Genomic DNA, 22,071 nt, shown 5'->3' with positions numbered 1-22,071 from the left:
AAGAGGGGCTGCTGGAAACAGTGCTTGAGTTTACTAGAAAGGGGAGGGGCAAAGAATTAGTCTGCGAAGAAGACAGACACCAACCAAGAAAGAGTCAGAGGTGGTTGAGGTGAAGCCTCTTAGTTACCCCAGAATGGCTTCCCATGATGACCCTCCCTCCCGCCCCCCCAAAGCTGGGACACTGCAGCAGTAGGCCTGAAGCTCCTTCCTAAGGCCCTAGGGCTGACAATGCTCAAATCAAACAGAGCCCTCCCAAGCAGCCAGTGTCACCTATGAACACAATCACTGGGCAATCCTTCCTGTTCTCACCCTTCAGATTGTACCTATCAAGAGGGGACAACCCAGAGGTTTTCCCCATGGTGTAGAGTGGAACAGGAAGAATGACATGCAAGCAACAGAGAGTAGACTCTAGAACCCTACTTACTAGCTCGTTCAGACCACAAAAAGAGTCTGTGGGTCCAAAACAAAATATAACAAATTTTAAGCAAATCAAAAGGCAATGTATCAGAGTCACCTACTGTATGATGTACTGTGAGGCAGGAGGAAAATGAAGATGATAAGAAGGAAGACTAGGACCAACATGCCAGAGTTCTCAAACTTCTCCAAGCACGATCACATAATGTGTACTTCTGAAACAGTCACTGACAAGTCCAAAACACTTTAGGGTCTGACATGGTATTATTTGTTTGTTTGTTTGTTTATTTTCGGTACTGGGGATCGAACTCTGGCCCTTGTGTTTGTGAAACAGGGGATGGAACCACTGAGCCAAATCCCTAGCCCCTAACATGCTATCTTTTAAAACCCTTGCAAATTCTGTATTCTACTCCACAATACACTCCCATTCGTGTTATTTCCCCCTGAACCTGAATGAAATCAGCATGCTTGGTAAACCTGTGTAGGATGCCCATGACATAGGCGCCTCCCTGCTGAGCATTATCACACAGCCGTCTACCTGAGTCTGGGAGCCTGGTCCCTCATCCAGTGAACTGGCTTTCAGAGCCACGGTTTTGTGGATGTGTGAACTTGAGGACACAATGCAAGGTCTCTGAGCCCTCTTGTCTCCTCATCTATAAAATGAAGCTCATAATGGCTACTCTGTAAAGCTGCTGTAAAAATAAAAGATGATCTATGGGAAGAGCTAGGCACAGTGCCTGTGGCACTGAGACTGTGACTATTCTTAGCTCTGCATACCAGCCATGAGGGAAATGGGGAGCTAATGCCTTTATTTTGAGTTCTCACAGCACCACCTACCTCTCTTTCCACCCACATCATGGCGGTGATTTTCTATCTCTTTTGTATAAACATTTCTTCCAATGGCTAGTTTGCTCTCAAAACCAAAAGCATCTCGAAGGTAGAAACCAAGTCTGCTTTTAGCTCACCTCTACATGCAAATGCCAGCAGGCTCTCATTATATATCCTGAATAAACAAATTATTCCAATACTCTAACTCAACTACTGCTTAGTCATATCCAGCTACAAAGAGCACTGCTACAAAAATGAGACAGTGGAGCCTCTTGCAACAGAAGGCTGACCCTCCAACAGAACTAATCGGCACAGCTTCAAAAATAAGTCAGCATTACCTGAAAACAAAAACAAGAAGAGAGAATCAAGTAACATCTAAAAGGCATAAATGTTCCAAATACATACATAAATACAAAGGAAAACAGAACACTACCCAAAATCTGGACTCATAAAGTTCTAAATTCTCTCTGATGGCAGATTCCTGAGAAATCACCTAAAACAATCTTAGAGCTAAATAGAAGAAAACAAGGCCTGAGGAATAAGAGTGCTCTTTTGAGAGGTCATACTGAGTTAATTACAGAAGATTCTAGGCCATAGAAATAGCTCTCTGTAGGTTCCTCCTCTAAACATAATTCAGAGTCCAAAACTAAAAACTATGCACTGGTTAAGGAATAGTATGAATTTTCATGTGCCAAGCATGGCCACACACCTATAATGCCAGCACTCAGGAGGCTGAGGCAGGAGGATCACTGCAAGTTCAAGGTGTGTGAAAAAAAGAGAATTTCCATGCTGATAATAAGATACAGTAAATGTGGGATCCACACAAAAACAATAGAGCAATCCAGGAGAAAACGAATTTTAAAAGTATTTAACAACAAGTGGGAAACATGTACTTTCAAAGCGCTCGCTCTGATGGCCTTGCTCCACAGCCTTATCTGTCCTGTGGCCACCATTCCACAGCAGAATCCACTATACCTGGCAGTGATGTCAGACTCCAGCCTGTCTCAGGCTCCTTGTGAGCATTACCTTAACCACCTGCTCCAAGATGGAAATGGCTTTAAGGACCACGGCCTAACAAAACTGTGTGGACACAAATACCTAGCTTTAGTAAAAACTTAAAAAGAATAATCCCACCATGAGGGAAAACAATCTATAAAGCATCAGACCTGAAAGCCTAAGCTGATCATCTGATCAAGGAAGGCTGCTGCTGGCTTTCTGTGCACTGAAATCGAACTGTATAACCTGAATGGAGAGTCCCCAGAAAAGAGACTATGGACCAAGAAGGCGCATCCCCAACACATGCTAAGGGTCTCTTTGCTCCCACTGGGAAGATTCTGAAATGCTATTGGACATGTGACCACTGCCTAAGTCAGTAGCAGTGAACTTTCGGCACGCGTGCCACAGCCAGCTGTTTGTTATCACTGAAAGCTCTAGAAGGTTTGCCATCACTGGATTAGGTCCCCTTCACTGAGTTGCTTGAATATGGAAGGAAGACAGGCAAACAGGCATTAACTGACACATACATGTAATTATACCAGAGCAAGGGGTAAGAAAAAACATTTCATGCTAAACAAAACAAATTTTACAAGATATGGAAGTAGAGCTTCATCTAAACCAAGATTTCAAGAAGTATAATGAAAAACAAAAGACTTACAAGGAGTAAGAAAGAAGATCAGTCATGGTGGTTGAACATATTTGTCACGGTCTTAAGTCTCAAAACAATTCCTAAATTCTTAAAACAATGTTCCTTAAAACATGTCTTAGTTGAACACATTGGTCTTAAACAATAAAGGTGCTGTTGACATAATCGTAACTCTAAGATATCAGAGACTTGGTCTTTGAATTAATAGCCCTAAATTACTACGCAACTATGGGCCAAGCCTTCCTATTTATCTCCATTATGACCTATGGGTCCAGAGGAGAAAAGCAGGTTGTCCAAACTCACTTACTAGGAGGTGTTTGAACACTACATGGCTCTGAATCTAGCTAGCCTTTCCTCTGTGTTGCATGTCATTCTCCTACCAAACATACTTACATCTAAGACTCATTTTCCAGGCACTCTTCTAGGAGCTGGGACTGTAAAAACAAGCAAGACCCCTGTCTCCAGGGCTTCAAGCCCAATAATCACCAGTAATGTACATTTCTAAGAACTTCAATATGACCCCCAATTATCCCAGATAAATTCAAATTTAAATTTACCTTAGACTCACTGCATCATAGAGCACAGAATACAAGATGGTATCATTCAGATCTATTTTAAACTTATATTCAAGTACCTACGCTGCCCACCTCAGATGCTGCAATACGGGTGATTATCAGTTATCTGGGCTTCCTCAGAAAACTCATGAAAACACATATCATTCCAAGTCCTGTTTTAGTCAGTGCTTCCTGTCTTTTTAGAGCATTAGAATGAACATCTTTTTGGTAGAAAAATACACTGGTTCAGCAATGATCAAAAAGTAAAATGGAAAAGGAAAAATAAATTCAAAAGAAAAAAGGCTCAGGAAGAAAGAACAACTGGTGAATCACAGATATGGTAAACACCAGGGCCGAGGTACTCTGAAGGCATCTAATTAATCAGTGAACACAATAGGCAGCAGATGAGGAGTGGTGAAATTCAGAGCCGTGTCAAGAGATTAGGAAGGAAGTGTTGATGAAACACAACCAAGTGCACTGGGCTTTCCATCCAAGACAGACTGCAAATCATGTGCTGACAGAGGAGCATTTCACATGCACGGCTCAACTCAGATTCTGATCCAAGATTCTACTACAAGGGCAAGAAAAGTGATTAACAGGCTGACAACTCATGAGCATCTATGTTCTTCCCGACACACATACTTCCTATTATTCCCCCATGCTTCCTGCCACTCAGAAGTGCCACAGAGCCGGAGCAGTAGCCAAAATGTCACAGACCCACCAACTTCACCAACCAACAGAGTAATTTCCATGTGCTGCTGCTTCGCCCCACCTCCCTCAAGAAAACAGAAGACCGGCCCTGGAGCAGGAGATGGGCGACTGGCAAATTACATTCCAAAGGTATTTCCCCAAGACAGAAGGTACACGATAAATGCATGCCACACAAGAAATCGCTCTGGTGACTGACTTTATTGGATGTGAAGCATGGGAAAGACAATGCACCCCCAAAACGCAGCCGGTAACCCCCAGTCTGTACCTAGAAACAGGCAGCTGGCGCACATGCTCCACAGGTGCAGGTCTGCAGCAGGCACAGCCAGGTCCAGCCACAAGTGGGAGGAACCGGATCCAGAGCTGATCCAGCTACAAGTATAGCTTCCTGTTCACATGTGATTTGATACATGTAAGGAAAGCCTAAGGAGAGGTAAAGATCCTACAACAGAAAATCTGGATTCTTGCCAGGACTCAAACACTGAGTCTCCCTGCCTAAACTGTGAGTCCTGCCCAGATCCCACATGTGTGTGACCAGGAAGTGCTGCAGTGTCCAGTTCCTCCAGGCTAGAGAAAGGACAGGGTTTATTTTATTTTATTTTTTTAAGAAGAAAGGAAGATAAAATGGTGCTTCCAAAGAGAGTAAATACAAGTTTAAGAAGCAATATCATAGGATGGGGAAAGTGGGTACATGACCCAAACTTCTAAAGGCAATGCTCAAATCAGTATGATCCTAACAGGAAGAAAGCCCTCACATGAATGGAGAAGCAGATCATAAAAGCGGTAATAAATGCACTGACCCTGAATTCTTTCTTTATAATTCATTTCCTTAGTTAAGGCCCCAAAACTGAACCTGCAAGAATACAGACTATATACTTCAGGAATATTTCCAGTGACTAGATTCCACCAACAATGGCCTTGCTAAAAAAACTTTCCCCCAAAAGCAGGGCCACCCTGGCTGGACAGGAGCTAGCCATGTGAAGCTCCAACTTCACACTGTCCAACTAAGAGCTTACACAGATGCCTTCTTCTTTGTGTCAATACACATGCAATTTCCTCTCTCACCTATGAGGACTTTCCCCATTCTTCCGGACTATGCTTTCTTCCACTCTCACAAGGGCACAAAACTTAGGTGCTGGGTTCAGAAATTTTTCTAAACACTATCTAAAGAAAGAGGGGGAGAAGAAACAAGGAATAGCTAAAGTAACGCAAAGATGCCAGTTGGTATCCTCAGAATGGATCCCTAAGTGAACCACAGGACAACTCCCTCTGCAAATGGGAGGCATGAAGAGCACAGCCTCTAGAAAAGGTGAGGGTCTGCCCTCAAGCCATAGACACCAAAATGGCCTCATTAGTGTGGCCTCATCAGGGACGGACTTCTCGGCTTCTACAGAGTTCCCACGTCACACAACAAAATACCCATACACAATAAATGCTATGCTACTCCTAAGTGAACAGAACACGAGTAACCTCAGCTCCTAACACAAATGTCAGTGCAGAGGGATTTTCAACAAATGCTAAGAAATACTCAGTAAGCTCCAAAAGGAAGAACGGTTTGCTTCCTTCTGAAGCACTAGCGCACTACACTAGAAGCTGGTATGACATGACCTTTTACTTTTCCAAATATTCCATTTTAAGGTTAACTGACAACCGTAATTGACAAGTATCCTTGCCTGCGTCAGATTTCAGAAAAAGAGCACAAGAATTATAATTTGCTCTGGCAAACAGGCTCTAAAATCAAAACAAGTTCCACCCACCTTCAAAGCAACCAATAGCTGCCCACCTACCACCCCTCCTAAAACACTCAAGCAGAGCTGCTCTCAGGCCCAGGCAATCCCTACCAGGCACACAGGCAACCAGGAGGCCTGCCCTGCAGGTTTGCTCTGCAGGTTTTGAATACAGAGAAGCTCAGCAACACGCACCTAGTCCGACTCAGGCTAGAATTACATCAAGAGGGAAAGGTGGGGGAAAAAGGGAAGAGGACAGGGGCAGAGGGACCACAGAGCCTCACATCCTACATCTGCTTAATGCATCTATTCAGAGATCCCATTCTGAGTCCTGATTCTATGCTCTGCACCACCACCTACATGGCCAACCAGGCTGAATCAAAGGTTCCCAGGAACATGCATTATGAATGGAGAAATGATTCACAAATATGTTACGAAGTGAAAAAGCACAGTAAAACGCATCAGTGTTTTGGTGAGGCCAGAGGAAGAGAGCCTACCTGCAGGGGCTGAGTGGGTCATCCATGTCTACCAGAGGCTCTGGTGAGTCTAGCTGGCTTCCTCCACCTTTACTTACTGCTAAAACTCTGCCTTTTCTACTCTAACTACTCAAAATGGAGGCACATGCAGTCTGAGAGACCTCACAGAGCTTTCACTGAGCTTGTGCTATGACCTAAGCCTTCACGCAGAACGCAGAAACTTCCCCTCACACTGACAGCACTGAGCATGTGCTGTGACCCTCCCTCATCCACACTGTCTCTCCAGACGACGCAATCAATCTCAACCCTGCTGTTTCCGTAAATAAAGCCCAGCCAACAGACTGCAGCTTCTCCCTGAACACCAAGCTAGTGTGCAGGGAAGTGGGGCCCCGGAAAGGGGATTCGAGACAGCCAACACCAGGGAGCTCCCTCTGGAGCTAAGCTGGGGAGAGGCTCATTTGTGCCCAGCTATGCCAAGGCAACACCAAGTTTTGCTTGTCTATTTTTAAGCAAATGGCGGTTTTAAATCACAAGATTTCAAAAACAGAAAAACCAAACAGAGATACGAATGGCTACAATAATATTAATTACCAGAAATACTGCAGCCCATTTAAAAACACAGTGGCAGCTACTTAATTAGAAGCAGCTCCACATCAGCCCTAATGGAAGGTACTGAAGATGGAACCCAAGGCTTTGCGCACACTGGCAGAGGGCTCTGCACTGAACTACATGGCCAGCTCTATACAATTCTTTTTGAAAACTTTAAACATGTGGAAAAAGACCAAACAAACAAGCTGGGAAAGCTACAGGGTACTGGGCATTGTCACACAGGTATGGACACAAAGAAGACGGAATTGCAAACAGGCTGACTACAGACTACGTATTTTATGCAAAGAGCTTAATCGCCCTTAGAGATGAAGCTTGAACATTTCCCAATAATAAATTAAAGGCTCTCCCAAAGTAACACTAGCACAATCAGGTCTAGCTTGAAAAACGTAATTCTAACAGTGAGTAGGGTAGAAGACACAAATCAAGAAGTCAGAGAGAACCCTGTCATCAAGCCCTGCAAACCAAGGCCTTACAAGAGATCTCCTGACAACACTCTCAGGCCAATCCTTTTGCATGAGCCATGAAGCTAGATTCACTCGAACGGAATCAGAAACATTTCTAATGCCACATATGCAAACTTCCTCTATTCCAGTTAAAGGGAGCCTTGAAAAGTAGCCCCCCATAGCTCACAGTACCAGCCAAGATAGGTTCTGTGAAAACTTGTAAAACCTCATTTTATGCCTGTTTCCCCAACCTCTGCATCCCAACAAGAAGAAAACCAGACTGTCTGCCACAGCTTGATGTACAGGCTTGGTTTCTACTTGCAAACTACAAGGTGACTTTTGTATTACTTGGTTAGACTTTAAAAAGAAAAGGAAGGCTGTGAGCCCACCAAAACTATAAGGGACAAAGTAGAGTAGAAAGAACAGTGCCAATTCTGGTTCCCCGAAATGAAACAGAGAGTTAAGAAAACCTATTCAAAAGAACATTCCAAAATAGGGAAGGGTGGAGGGGTTGAAGGGAGGGCAGGGGTATGGGGAAAAAATAACAACCAAGATACATCATGTAAACATACAAGTTCCCAATGATGAATGTAAATGTATTGTATACCTAAAATGTACCAATAAAAGAATTTGAAAAAACAAAAAGAACATTCCGTGTTCTCAAGACTCCTGCAGCAGACAGAACCAACTTCACATCCACAGTTTTTCTGCTTATGCTATAAAATAAATTCCACAACCATGATACAAGAGATCTTATCCTGCTGAAAGTGTGATTTGTAAAATAAAGAAGCCAACCCAGGTGTGGTGACACACACCTGTAATGACATCACTCACAAGGAAGCTGAGTCAGGAGGGTCACTGCAAGTTTGAGGCCAGCCTGGGCTACATAGTGAGTTCCAGGCCAGCCAGAACTACTACATAGTGAGAACCTGTCTCTTAAAAAAAAAAAAAAAGTCAAATACCCAACAAGAAATAGGTATCTACAACCTAGACCAATGTTTTCCTGGTTGATATGTAAGACAGCATGTTTGAAAACCACCGCAACTACAATCTAGACAGTGCTAATGAGCCATTTTTAGAGCTTTCAATCATACAAACAGCCTGTTCTGGCATGTGTGCCATCGGCTGGCTGGCCACCACTGCTCTAGAGAATATTACCTTCTGAAAACCAAATAGGACTAAATCTCACAGCCAAATAAAACATGTAAGACCAGTGCAGTTTCCTCACAAAAGGCCGCATTGAAAACAAAGACTGGGGATTCAGCTGAGTGGTGCCGATGCCTGCCTGGCAAGCGAAAAGGTTCCAAGTTCAATCCCCAGTGCTGGAAAAAAAAAAGAAGTATTAAGCCTTTTCATATGGAAAATGTTCACTGTGAGAAATTAACATAAAACAATAATTATAAGTATTTTTCTTTATTTAGGTTTTCTGAGACAGGGTCTCACTATGTAATTCAGGCTGGGTCTTGAACTCACTAGCCCAGGCTGGCCTCGAACTCACAGTGATCCTCCTGCCTCAGCCTGCCAAGTGCTGGGAATACAGTTATGTGCCAACACACCCAGCGATAATAATAAATTCACCATGACTCTAAAAACCCACAGGAACTGTTATATGGAACTCTATATAAAAATAATTATTCATAGCAAGTCAAGGAAACTAGGTTACCTAGGCGACACTGAGACATGACAGCAAATTTCCATGGCCTTGCTCTGTGATGCTGGACACCCCAGTGTGCCCAGTGGCCTGTACGTGCCCCTTCTCCTGTTCACCTTGCTGGCGTCACACGCCAGCGGGCTCTGAACACCTCCTGCACACCCTTTCCTCCACAGTGCCAACCAGCTCCTCTCTGATGGCCCCATCCCAGGACTCCCCTTCTTCTCAGTGCATTCGGTGGGGCCCCAGCTCTCCAGTCAGATTGGGAGCCCCTCTGGGACAAGCTTGGTATAGAAACTACCCTGACTGGAGACCCCAACCCTCAGGGCATGTGGCTACTCAGCATTGCGGAAAGAATTCCACAGGCTATCAAATTGTGGGAAACAAAGATCAAATCCAAATTAAAGATCATTTGACAACGCTGGGTCTTACTTTTCAAAAAGGTCAATGTCATGAAAAATGTAAGAAGAAACCCATCATGAGAACAAAGAGCAAGACAAACGATATTAAAGAAACAAGCAACTACTTTGATTTGGATGGTATCAGTTTTAATTTTCCTGATTTTGCTAATCATACTGGGGTTACATAAGAGAACTTTCTTTCTTGAAAATATATATTGAAGTATTTGGGGTAAAGGAGTTTAATGTCTGTAATTCATTCGCAAGTGGTTCAGGGGAGGAAAATACTTTATTAGCTGGGTGCACAGGCCCACATCTACAGCCCAGCTACTGAAGAGGCTTGCAGAGGGCCTGTGAGCCTAGGCATGAGGGACACACAACACCCACACTGCATCTTAGGGAAAAGGGGGACGGGGACTGAACTACTACAAAGTTATGAAGCAAAGACAGCAGATGCACAGAGTGATATGGCCAAAAAATGTATAAAGCAAATCTGTAATGAAGTTTAAAAGGTAGTAATATAAAATAGCATACACAAAGTAATTAACACAACTAAGAGTAAATACAGCAAACTGTCGACAGTTGATGAACTGAGTAAAAGGTACATGGAAAGTCTATTAATTTCATAACTCTTCTTTATGTACATAAAATTCCAAACAGAAAGTTTAAAAAAATACCTAAAACAAATGAACACCCATCCTGGAGCCCACCCACCAGTTCTTGTGGCCTCTGCGGAGAGGAATACAGAGGCAGTGAGTGACCGCCTGCTACCTGAGTGCAGGCACTAATCGTGCCACTGATTCAGCACTGGCCCCATGCAGTCCACACTCAGGACACAGCCACCGTCCTCCTCCCTATGAGGGTATCTCCAGAAGCCCCGAACCTGAGCAGTTAGTGACTCGGTGAATCCCTGTGACACTTTTAATGGGCTGTTGACTCTGACCAACCCTTGCCTTACATCAAATGCATCTTGGTAACCTGCTCAGCACAAAAGGATGGACCATGCTTTCTCTACCCAGTCTTCTTAAACTCCGGACACCTGCTTCCTGAGGGTGCCTACCCACCCAGCCTGCATTCTTGGCACCCCACTTCCTGAGCCACCATCTGCCTCCTGCTGGGGGACTGGGTGACCTGCAGTCTTTGGATCCCAGACATCCCTTCTTCCTGTAAATCCTAAGGGTAAGCACTGCTGCACAGATGAGAGGGGAGATGAGTGTGATATACACACAAATTTCTAAATTCAAAATGTGTATTATACTAAAAATGATCGAAATAGTGCTTTGTCCACTTACATTTAGTGAGTAGACTGTTCACATCTATCAAAGATAAACTAAGGGCTATAGCATGGAAATGAGTTATGTTTTAGGACAGTTTTCTGTTTATGAGAAATAAGAATATCTAAAATATTTTATTCACTAACAAGAAATTTTAAAGCAAAAAATATCAATGAAAACTTAATGTTCAGGAAACTCCACAGAAAAAGACATGGAAAAGAAGATACACTATTTAGAAGATACATATTCTAGCCAGGGATTTAGCTCAGTGGTTCCACCACCTTCCTCTCCAGCACAAGGACCCAAGTTTGATCCTCAGTACAAAAGAAAGAAACAAAGAAAGAAAGAAAGAATAACAGTGGGTTCATATTAAGAGAAACAGTTTAATTCTAGAAACAGTTCTAGAAACACTTTAATTTTCATTTCCCAACTGTCTCTTGCATATGGAAATAGGTGTGTGCCTATGTGCACACACAAGTATACACACACGCGCTACCCAAGAAACTTACTGATTTATCTTCTTAGTTTTAACAATTTGTTTACAGGGTTTCCCAAATTTTTATGGTAGGAATCATTATATCTTATTGATAAAGTTTCATCTCTTTATTCCCAATCCTCGTATTTTCTTTTTCGTGTCTTAATGGATATAGTAATCTTTATTGTTTCTCGTTTTAAAGGGAATACTTCCAACGTAACTCTAAATTTTGATAAATATTCTTGGCTTAAGGAAACTTCATCCTATATATAATTTCCTAAATTTTCCCATCAGTAATGAAAGGACACTGAATTTTATCAAGTGCTTTATCCATATCGAGATAACTGCATGTATTTTTTCTTCTTCCATTGTGTTGAAGTGGCAAAACAGGTTAACAGATAGATATTAAGATACCCTTATATACTATGAACTTGGACATATATATTTTTAATCCTTTGCTCAGATTCCATTTGCTAATATTTTATGAATACCTATGTTTGTAAGATTGACCTATACATTTCACTTTTTTCCTTGGTTTTAGTGTAAAGATTTACTCCTTTCATAAATGTTTTACAGGGCCCACTCTGCTTTCTCTGTTCTCTGAACCACCAGAAGATTCTACCTGTAAAATGTGCGTTTGATTTTTTTCTTTTGGTCTAATAAGATGAAAAGAGTCTTATGCAAATTATGAAAATGCCTTTAAAGGGAGAAAGCACAGGATTTTTATGCACTTCCTCTCTCTTCCAGACTGAATTTTAGATGTGATGGCTCCCACCACTGCACTCTGCCCTTTTGAAAAACAAAACACAGCTCTAACAGAGAATAGCAGAAGTGGTCCTGGGTGAACCTAAAGCCCCTTCGTAGGGTAGGATTGCTTCCTTTCAAGCTCTGTTCACATGAGAGAAGAAGAAATTACTAATACTTGAAGTTATTGGCTATTTCGTTGTTTGATACATCTGACCTTAATTAATGGTGCCTGGCTCCTTCCAGTATTTTGTCATTTCCTATGGCAGCTCAGCTTTCAAGGTATTTTATATGTAGAGACTACAGTGCTTTTGAATGAGGGTGCAGTCCTCCAAAAAACATATTACCTAGGCTTCTGCCAATTATGTGTGTAGCAGGTGTCACAGAATGAATCTACTATTTGTATGACGTTCTCATCATCAGGTCCTCACAGTTTGGGATCCTGAAGAGATAGGCGTCCTTGTTATTTATTTCTCCCTAGGTGGGGAAATCTTACCTAGTGCACGCTTCCACACAGCCCTTCATGGTCCTCAACTTGTGAAGAGCTTTCTGTTCTAATTCCTAAACACTTGTGATTAAGGCCTCACATCTGTTGAGAAGATGAGCAAAGGCCCTGCCCTCACAGTGAGCTGTGAAAGGACCAGCTGAGTGCTTGGGTTTTCAGTCTTCCTAAGTCTCTGGTGCTTAGTTTGTATTTACAGATTTTATTATATTCTATCCAACATTTGTAGGCATTTTCTAGGAAAGGTTATTGAAATTGTCAAATCTGGGCTTTGTCACATGTTATTGAAGTTCTTTAAACATCAGGAGGCCATGTGTCTAAATAAACAAAAGTAAACTATATAATGTCTCAAATCTGTATTAACTGAAATAAAGGAATTCTAGATTGTCAACTTTTTGTCTGAAGCATAAAAATGTATAATGAAAAAATGGACCCTACGTTATTTAGAATAACCAAATACTGGGAAAACCATAAATTTCCAATGATATGAAATATAAAAACAGGTAAATTATAGGACGTCCAAGTGATACTAAGTGGTAATGACAAATACGTATTTGTGACGAGACAGGGTCTCACTACATAGTCCAGGCTAGTCTTGAACTCATTATGTAGCCCAGGCTGACCTCAAACTCACATTGATCCTCCACCTCAGCCTCTCAAGTGCTGAGATTACAGTTATGCACCACTACATCTGGCTCAATTACAAATATGTTTATAAAATTTTTACTGACATGGTATTTCCCATAACATAGGAAAGGGTAATAAAGAAATGTGTGATCATACACATATTGTACATATTTTAAGAACCTTAATATAGATACATATTTCTCTATACACAGATATTCAGGAAAACAATAGAGATATGGGCTACAGAACGAGATGTTACAATATTTCAGTTTGCTTTATCAATTCTATTTGTCAAGTTTTTCTTTAATGAGCAAATACCATTTTCTTCATTAGAAAAACTAAATGCTACTTTTCAAAACAGCTAGAAGAGTATTACATTGTATATAAATCAATCTATGGTGAAACCACAGGAGAGCAACAGATTTGGAGCCAAGCATTTGGAGCTAGGGGTCTGGGGTATTGCACCTGTTTACTAACAGTATGCCTTAAGTATTTAATATTATATATAAATTCCCTCATTTTTAAAACACATCAACTCACTAAGCTTCCGTGGAGGAAAAACCTAAAGGATGCAGCATAAGTAAGCACACGTCCCAGTGGAGGCAACACAGAGCTGTGCTCCACCCTGCTCAATGGGAGCTGCTCTGAGTTCAGAAGCAGAGTGGAATTAGGGGAGACCAGGCAGCCACAGGGGCAGCCACACTGGCTCCACAGCCGCAGATCCCACACGGGCCTCCGCATTCCACTGGGAGAAGTCTCAGACCCACCTGAAACGTGGAAATAAAAATTCAAATACTTCAATTCAATTCAGACAACACTTCTCAATCTCTGAAAGTATACACCAAGCACAAGGTGGACACAGAGGAGAACTCTGTCTAGGAAGTTCAAAACCCTAAAAGCAGGGACTCGGGGTACAGGTACTGTCAATGTGCTACCACCATATCTTTTCATCAATGAAAACAAATAATATCAGACAGTAAACTATTCCTGTAAAATTATTTTTGACCTTTCCATTTATATAATAATAATAATCTTATCTGTTAACAGGGATGCATCCTTCTAAGGTGGCTGGGTAAGGCCCATCTGTCTTCTCCGACTAGTCTTACTACAGTTGTTCTGGCGAGTGTGTCTGGGATTTTATGACCAGGAGTGAACAATATGAGTAGCCAACAAGTTTTGTAAAATCAGCTAATCCTTTTCAACATGGCACCAGGGAGAGCTTGAGAATGCACAGAGCAATTAACATTATGTCTTAGTCCCACCCTCTCTACACCCAAATGTCCCTTTCTTTTCCTCGGCAAAAATGCAAACAAAAACTTACTTTAGATGCCAAAGACCTTTCCACTCTCCTCATAAAAGATGTGTCATTTTTTTGTATTTTAGTAGTTGACATCCAAATAAGTGTAGTTGATATCCAACTAAGTGTACACACACACACACACACACACACACACACACACACAGAGGTGAAGGAAGGAAAAAGTCTTTGCTGAGTGGGCACAAGTGACGCACTTACCTTGTCTCAGGGTTGTAGCCTAAGATGTAGAAAAACGAATCCACTCGGGCTTTGAATTCTCTAGCAGCGAATATATCAGAAAAATGGGAGATGTTACACTTCCCTCTGGAGGAAAAAAAAAGGCAAAAATACATTAGTAATGCCCTCAATTGTTTTGCAAACCAAAACATTAATGGAGGAATATAGGAGGAAGCACATAACTAAATCCATGGTGCCCACAGAATGTGGCTACCGATTCCATACTTGATCGCCGATTTGGTTTTTTTTGTGTCATGACTGCTTCAACAGTCACCACTGTAACTTAAAGTGCTTTGCTTCCACCATTTTGGTAATAAAGTGAAATTAATTAAAGCACAGAGATAAAATGGGTGCAGGATTGTGATAAAATGACATTAAGCAAACTGGAAATAAAAGGGGAGCAATAAAAACCATAGGGAAAATACACAAAAAATTCAGTCTAAATTAACCTTTGTACATCAGCAAAGCAAGTTGGACCCTTTCTTGTTGTCACATTATGACAGGCAGAAAATATAACTAGTAATGCTAAAGGGGGTAACATCACACATTTCTTCAGAATATAGCTTCTGAGTCAGGAGTGGTGGCGCACGCCTGTAATCCCAGCACTCCAGAGGCTGAGGCAGGAGGATAGCTGTGAGTTTGAGACCAACCTGGGCTACACAGTGAGTTCCAGGTCAGTCTCAACTATACAGTGAGATCCTGTCTCAAAAAAATAAAATAAAATAAAATGCAGAATATAGCTTCTGGCAGATCAATTTTTTATTAATTTAATTTAATTTTATTCTATTTTATGTTTTTGGTACTGGGGATTAAAGTCAGAACTTTGCGCTTGCAAGACAGGTGCAGTGCCACTGAGATAAATCCCCAGCCCTATTTCTCTTTAGCACACAAGAAATAAACTACTTGGAAATTAAAACTTGTTACATAAAAATCGGCTCAGTTCCCAAATTTTCAGGTAACATTGACTATACAAGCTAGAAATCACCTCCCTATAGAAATACCACAATAAAGAGCAGTAAAGTTCCTAGCAATAAAAACCCACCTTGTCGTCAAATACTCTACAATACTACACAGCTATGTAAGCAGTATTTCTGTGCACCAAGAACCCGGTGTAAATACTAGAAATGTTGCTATATGTAGCACAAATGCTGCAGGGTCTCCAACGCAGGCTTCCATCTCTCTCCGGGTATGAAGGGAACTCGCATCCAGTGGAAGCCCAGGGCTGCACCGAGGGGAGGAGGAGGAGAACCAAGGGTGCCCACCGTGCCAACAGCACACCCTGCATGCTACAGGATGCAGCCCCTGGAAAGGGCCCCAAGTAAGGGCCACAGTGTTTGAGAGAGAAACTATTTCTACCGAGACATTTTAAAAGCAAAGTCTTCCTTTCCCTCAAGGACTTTATAATCCAAACCTCAGTAATGGGCAGCAGCAAAGAGGTATCCAATTTTAAAATCAAATAAAAGTTATGCTAACTTATTAAAGCCCCTCTGGAAACAAGAGGAGACAAAAATTCAGGGTTACCAAGCACTTTAAACTTGGTTGATTCCACTTAGGGGAGTTGAATTTTAAATTGTATTTAATCTTAATGAAAGCAAATTTAAATAGTCATACAGGCCTAATAGCTAATAGACAATATTTCCATCACCAGAGAAAAATCCTACTGAAAACTTTACAGCACTAGGTACTGAGATTCAGTTCAAGGAAAGAAAATACAGAGTAGGTCTCAATTTCTCTAGCCCAGAACCCGAACTCCCAGACTGAACTGGAACTAAAAGCAGCTTCTGGAAAAGGCAAAGGAGATCAGTTTCACAGGTGAACAATGAACTCACTCTGAAACTAACTACTCATCCATTCTAGGTAACTCAGTCCCAGAAACCAAACCAAAGGAAGTAAGTTTCTTTGTCAATAACAATAGTAATACTGATGTCAGAAAGATGCTAAGACACAGTCTGTGAAACTCTGTACAGTACTTCATTACTTCTGTTAGTGTTCATTACCAAGGAAAGCGATTCCTATATGTTCTGTGTCATCTCACTCCAAAGGCTAATTATTTCATTAATTAAAGGTGCAGAAACCCTAGCGCTCCAAATTCTAAACACAGGAACAAGGCAGACATGGTCAGGGCCAGGCTCATCAGGTCAGCAGCACTGACTGGCTGGACTATTATGGCTCTACTCTGCACAGCCAGCAGGCACACACACAGTGACAATCCAGAGTGTATCAAAACACGGCAAATGTCTTTGGGGAGGGCAAAATAACTGGTTTAGTGAAAGCCAAAAACAGTAGGAATTGAAGTAGATCATCAGCACATTATCCTCATGCCGAACAAGTGAGATCTCTATCATCATGCCCTCTATCTGCTTAATGTTTCTAGTTATGAAGATGACTGGTTCTTATATGTTAACTTTATAATATGCTACTCACTTGAATTGTGTTCCACTGTCTGTCTGTCTTAGAGGAAGGGTCTGGGTATGCTGCCTAGGCTGCTCTTGAACTCTTGGGCTCCATTGATCCTCCGCCTCAACCTCCTTAGAAGCTGGACAGCTAGAGTGGACAAGAGACACGGACCACTGCCCCTGGCCCACTGAGCTCATTCATTCTTAGGGGCTTTGCTAGGTATGCTATTACATGCAGAGCAACAGTTCTGCTACCTCTTTATTCTTTCTTATGCCTCCAGTTGCACTGCACCTGCATTACAATGTGAAATATAGAAAAAAGAATGGATGCTATTGCCAGGTTCCTGATTGCGTGGAATCAGGAAAAGTGGAAAGGTCTTGCATTTTTTCTCTCTCATTAAATATATTAGTTTTAAAGATAATCAAAGAATGATCATAATCTTGGAGGCAATCATATGGTTTCTTTCCTAAGATTTATTGATTTTTTTTTTTTTTTTGTACCAGGGACCGAACTCGGGCCCTTGCACTTGTAAGGCAGGCAGCAGAACCACTGAGCTAAATCCCTGGCCCTTACTGATATGTTATATGATACAAATAGGGCCTACATCAACCTTGTAAACTGGGCAAGTGACACACACCTATAATCTCAGCATTTGAGAGGCTGAGGCAGAAGGACTACATTGAGTTCAAGGCCACCCTGAACTGCACAGTGATATCCTGTCCCAAAAACAAAAATCCTTGTATTCCTGGAATAAATAAATCCTAGTTGGTCATTACTTCTCAAGAGGAATGTAATTATGTACTGCAAACATGCACTAATAAAAATTTTAAAAACCTAATTGGTAAGACTATATATATATTGTTAATGCAGTCTGAGAATTAACAAAAAGGGGGATTAGATTAGCTGGCTCTAATGTTGCTTCCCATTAATTCTACTTCTCCATTTCCTTCTTTGTGTTTTTATCACTGCTGTTACTCATAATAATTTTATTTATAGTACCTTGGAAGACCCCAAATGTCCACAGGGAGAATAAACAAATTGTATGTCTGCATAAAAAAATACCATATAATCCAATAACTACCGATATACAGGACGTTAAGAATGCACCTCAAAAAAAATTTTTTGTTTTGTTTTTTTGTTTTTTGAGGCAGGGTCTCACTATGTAGTTGAGGCTGCCCTGGAACTCACTATGTAGCCCAGGCTAGTCTCGAATTCACAGCAATCCTCTTGCCTCAGCCTCCCAAGTGCTGGAATTACAGGCATGCACCACCACAGCTGGCTCACCTCAAAAATTTTTAATGTTGGATAAAAGATGCCAAATGCATAAAAAAGTACTCTGAATGATTTCATTTATATAAAGTTCTATAATGACCACAAGTGATCTACAGTGAAAGAAACCTAGGACTGGAATATAGATCAATGGTACAGCACTTCCTTAGCACACACAAGGCCCTATGTTCAAACCTCAGCATCACACAAAAAAATTTTTACTATAAAAGTACTGGAAGAAAATGAAGCAAAGAGAATCATTAGCATACAGATGGGGCTCTTCGGGCCAGCTGAGGACCCTGGAGCTCAGCACTCACAGGGAAAGTGAGTGTCATAGCTAGCTGTGCCTGCTGCCCACCACCTGAAGCACAGCACTGCAGTTTTCACAGCCTAGAGAGCAGCATGTACAAATGTGTGTACAGGCATAGGTACCATTCCAAGCACTTTTTGTTTTTTGCCAGAGTCCTCACCCTCACCATGTTCTCTCTCAAAGGCAGGACACTATTTGATAGTGTCTGTTGGAATGGATGTGGAAGAAGTGTGAAGCGAAAACTGCCAGCATTCCCACCTTGATGAAATATCTGGTCTTGGGAGTACCTAAGGTCCTGCCTTCTCCACCTCTAAGGCAATGCTTCCCTGTTAATAGAAATATACAACAAAAGCCTCATCTCTCAGAGTCCTATCGTTCACAAATAAAGGAGGCATCCTGAAAAGACTCATTCTAGTAATCCTTCAGTGTGGTACCCTGAAGGTTGTACATCCTGGGCACCATGTGAACAGTCCTCTGGGCAGTGGGGTATGCATGTGCTTGCGAAGAGGATCAAGGAGTAAGAAGAAACCCTCTTTTAGACAAGGAGAGGTCATGGATGGAAACTGTGGCACAGCAAGTCATTCCCTTGAGCTGGGTGTGGTGATGCCTGTAATCTCAGGACCTAGGAGGCTGAGGCATGAGGATTTCTGTGAGTTCAAGGTCAGTGGGAACTACACAGTGAGATCCTGTCTCCAAAAACAAATTGAGAAATAAAAAATAAATTAATTCCCTGAAACAATCAGTAACTACAGGAGTCTTCTACCCCAAGACATAGGCAACCCCCAAAGACACCCATAAAGAGGTACAGCAATACACAGTGTTTGTATTAGCATTCTGTTTAGAGCTCCTATTGATGGTTGTTTTTTGTTTTTTTTTTTTAACCTGACTATAAAAACCAAGAAACAAACTGAGAATCACTGTTTTGATAATTGTAGGTCACTGAATTATAAGTTTAGGATTTTTAAAATTTTATTGTTTCTTCTTCCTTCCTGCGTGTTATTTCAATGTTTTTCATAATTTTACCTTGATTTATTTCTAGTGTTTTCAGCTTATTACTTTGCAAAGTTTTCACATTTGTTCTAAGTACACGTCACACATGCACCCCTTTCTTATCACAGTCTACTAATAACAATGCTCACCAGTTTTAGTCAAGTGAAAAATTCCTACTTTCAGCTAAGTCTCTCTGCTCTCTCAATTTGGAAATATCCTCCCTCTCTATGCTTTCATCACAAAAACCACTGCCTTCTTTCAGTCCTTTAGGAAGTTAATTCATTAAAATTGTTAAATTCTTACCGATGTGTTTAATTCAAATAATCTTTCTCTGATCAACTCTTTATTTTTATTTTTTTCTCCAGTACTGGGGTTCAAACTCAGGACCTACTGCTTGCAAGGCATGTGCAGTGCCACTGAGCTGTATCTTGGCCCTCTGATCACCTCTTTAAATGCACGTTAAGAATTCTGGCATGTAAGCACTGTCATTTTTTAAAACTTCTTTAATTTCACCTTATATTTCCCATTACACCAAGGAATTATTTAATAAGAAATTTTTAACTACTACATAAAAGGGCTTTGTATTTCTTTTTCATAGTAAACCACGGGCTTAGAACATTATGTCTTTTTCTGTCATCTAATACATGATCCTTTTACCCCCCAGGGCCTTTGCACTGCACTACAACTCCAACCAGTGTTTTCTTTTATATTGAGACAAGGTCTAATACAGGCTAAATTGCCCAGGCTGGGCTTGAACTGCCTCCCAGAGTGCTGAGATTACAGATGTGTGCCAGCACACCTAGCTTATCATCAATTCTTAAGAATGAACCAAAATACATAAAAAAGGATTTGTAATCACTACTATTAATTAAGTGATCAGAGTGCCGTATACATCTAGGAAAAAGCACTAGGAAAAAAATAATAAAAATACACAAAATCTGTAGGAAGAAAATTTCCAAACACTCCTGGAGGGATGCACACATCAAGATGAATAAACAGGAAAACGTCCCGTATTCTTAGGAAATCTCAACATGGATGGTCTCCATAGCTTAATTAACAAATTCAATGCAATCCTAATACAAATAGCAACATGATATTTTATAGAATGAAAAAGTTAAAACTAAAGTTTACAGGGAAAAATAACCATCAAGGGGAGGATCTAACCCAGTTATGCCGAACCTTTTAGAGCTTTCAGTGACACAAGCAGCCCACCGCAGCACATGTGCCACAGGCTACCACCACTGCTCTGGCCCTACCCCACAATGAAATGTGTTATAAAGTTCCACATTAAGAGGGTAGTGCTAGCATATAAATACACAACACAACAACAAAACAGAAAAGCAAATCAAGAACATGTGGAAAACAACATATGACAAAATTGGTATCTCAATCCACTAAAGCATGCACAAACTTATTTTTTGGATTTTGCTTTAATATAAGAAAAGATTTTCTGACATTCTCAAAATCAGAAGCATTTACAAGATTGATTTAATCTGCCTACAGGCAAACAAGTTTTGCATTTAAAAGAACTATAAACAAAACCAAAAGAAAACTGACAAAAGTGAGAGAAAATATTTGCTACCTATATGACACATACAAAGCTCCACAAAGCCCAAAAGAAAAGATATGATCAGACAGTTCACAGAAGACCAAACTGCTTAATATCAATGCGACCATGTGAAAACACCCAGCTAAGTCAAGCTGAGGGGCATTTGGCAAAATAATTCATCAATAATCTTTAGTTTAAAAGTGTCAATGTTAGGCCGGGGATTTAGCTCAGTGGTTCTGTTGCCTTCCTCGCAAGCCCAAGGTCCGGATTTCAACACCCGCGTACAAAAAAAAAAAAAGTCAATGTCATGCATGACAGTAGAAGACTGGAAAACTATCACAAATGGCTGGACACTTAGGAAAAACAATTACATGTAATGTGGGATCCCAAATATGACTCTAGAATAACAACAAGGATACACTTAGATCAATACTATTATACCCATGTTAATTTCCTTGTTCTGATAATTACCCTACAGTTAAGATGTTTCCATTGTAGGAGGTTGCGGCTGGGTAAGATGAAAACTCAGCACTTATAACTTTTCTTTTTATCGCCAGGCGTGGTGGCGCACACCTGTAATCCCAGCACATGGGAGGCTGAGGCAGGAGGATTGCTGTGAGTTCGAGACCAGCCTGGGCTACATAGTGAGTTCCAGATGAGTCTCAACTACATAGTGAAACCCTGTCTCAAAAAAAGAAAAAAAAAAACTTTTCTTTTTATCTAAAAGTAACTCCAAATACTTTTTTTAAAAATGACCATCAAGAGTTCAAAGCAGGGAGAGCATCAAATACCAAGCCTTTCCTCTATTAAGACAATGAAGTTTAAAAAAAAAAAGACAATGAAGTGTTAAATGATGATGAATTTAAAATATGAACTGACAGTCTTTAGTGTTTAAGGAAGCACTTAGCATATATCACAAAACAACAAAAGTGCTGGTGATCAGGGCTAAG

At 41.0% G+C, this 22,071-nt stretch overlaps 1 protein-coding gene across 1 annotated transcript in view; it reads right to left on the bottom strand.

Annotated features, from left to right (window-relative positions):
• The window catches only part of Rere (arginine-glutamic acid dipeptide repeats), a 268,548-nt gene that overhangs the window by 124,528 nt on the left and 121,949 nt on the right, over nt 1–22,071 (bottom strand). The window contains exon 7 of the mRNA XM_019206904.1: nt 14,589–14,693. Coding sequence (XP_019062449.1) covers nt 14,589–14,693 — 105 coding nt within the window. The remainder of the gene's footprint in view (nt 1–14,588; nt 14,694–22,071) is intronic.

This window comes from Fukomys damarensis, unplaced genomic scaffold (assembly GCF_012274545.1).
Source record: "Fukomys damarensis isolate Sample0158 unplaced genomic scaffold, DMR_v1.0_HiC HiC_scaffold_23, whole genome shotgun sequence".
Classification (NCBI taxonomy): Eukaryota; Metazoa; Chordata; class Mammalia; order Rodentia; family Bathyergidae; genus Fukomys; species Fukomys damarensis.
This window is presented reverse-complemented; position numbering and strand designations above follow the sequence as displayed.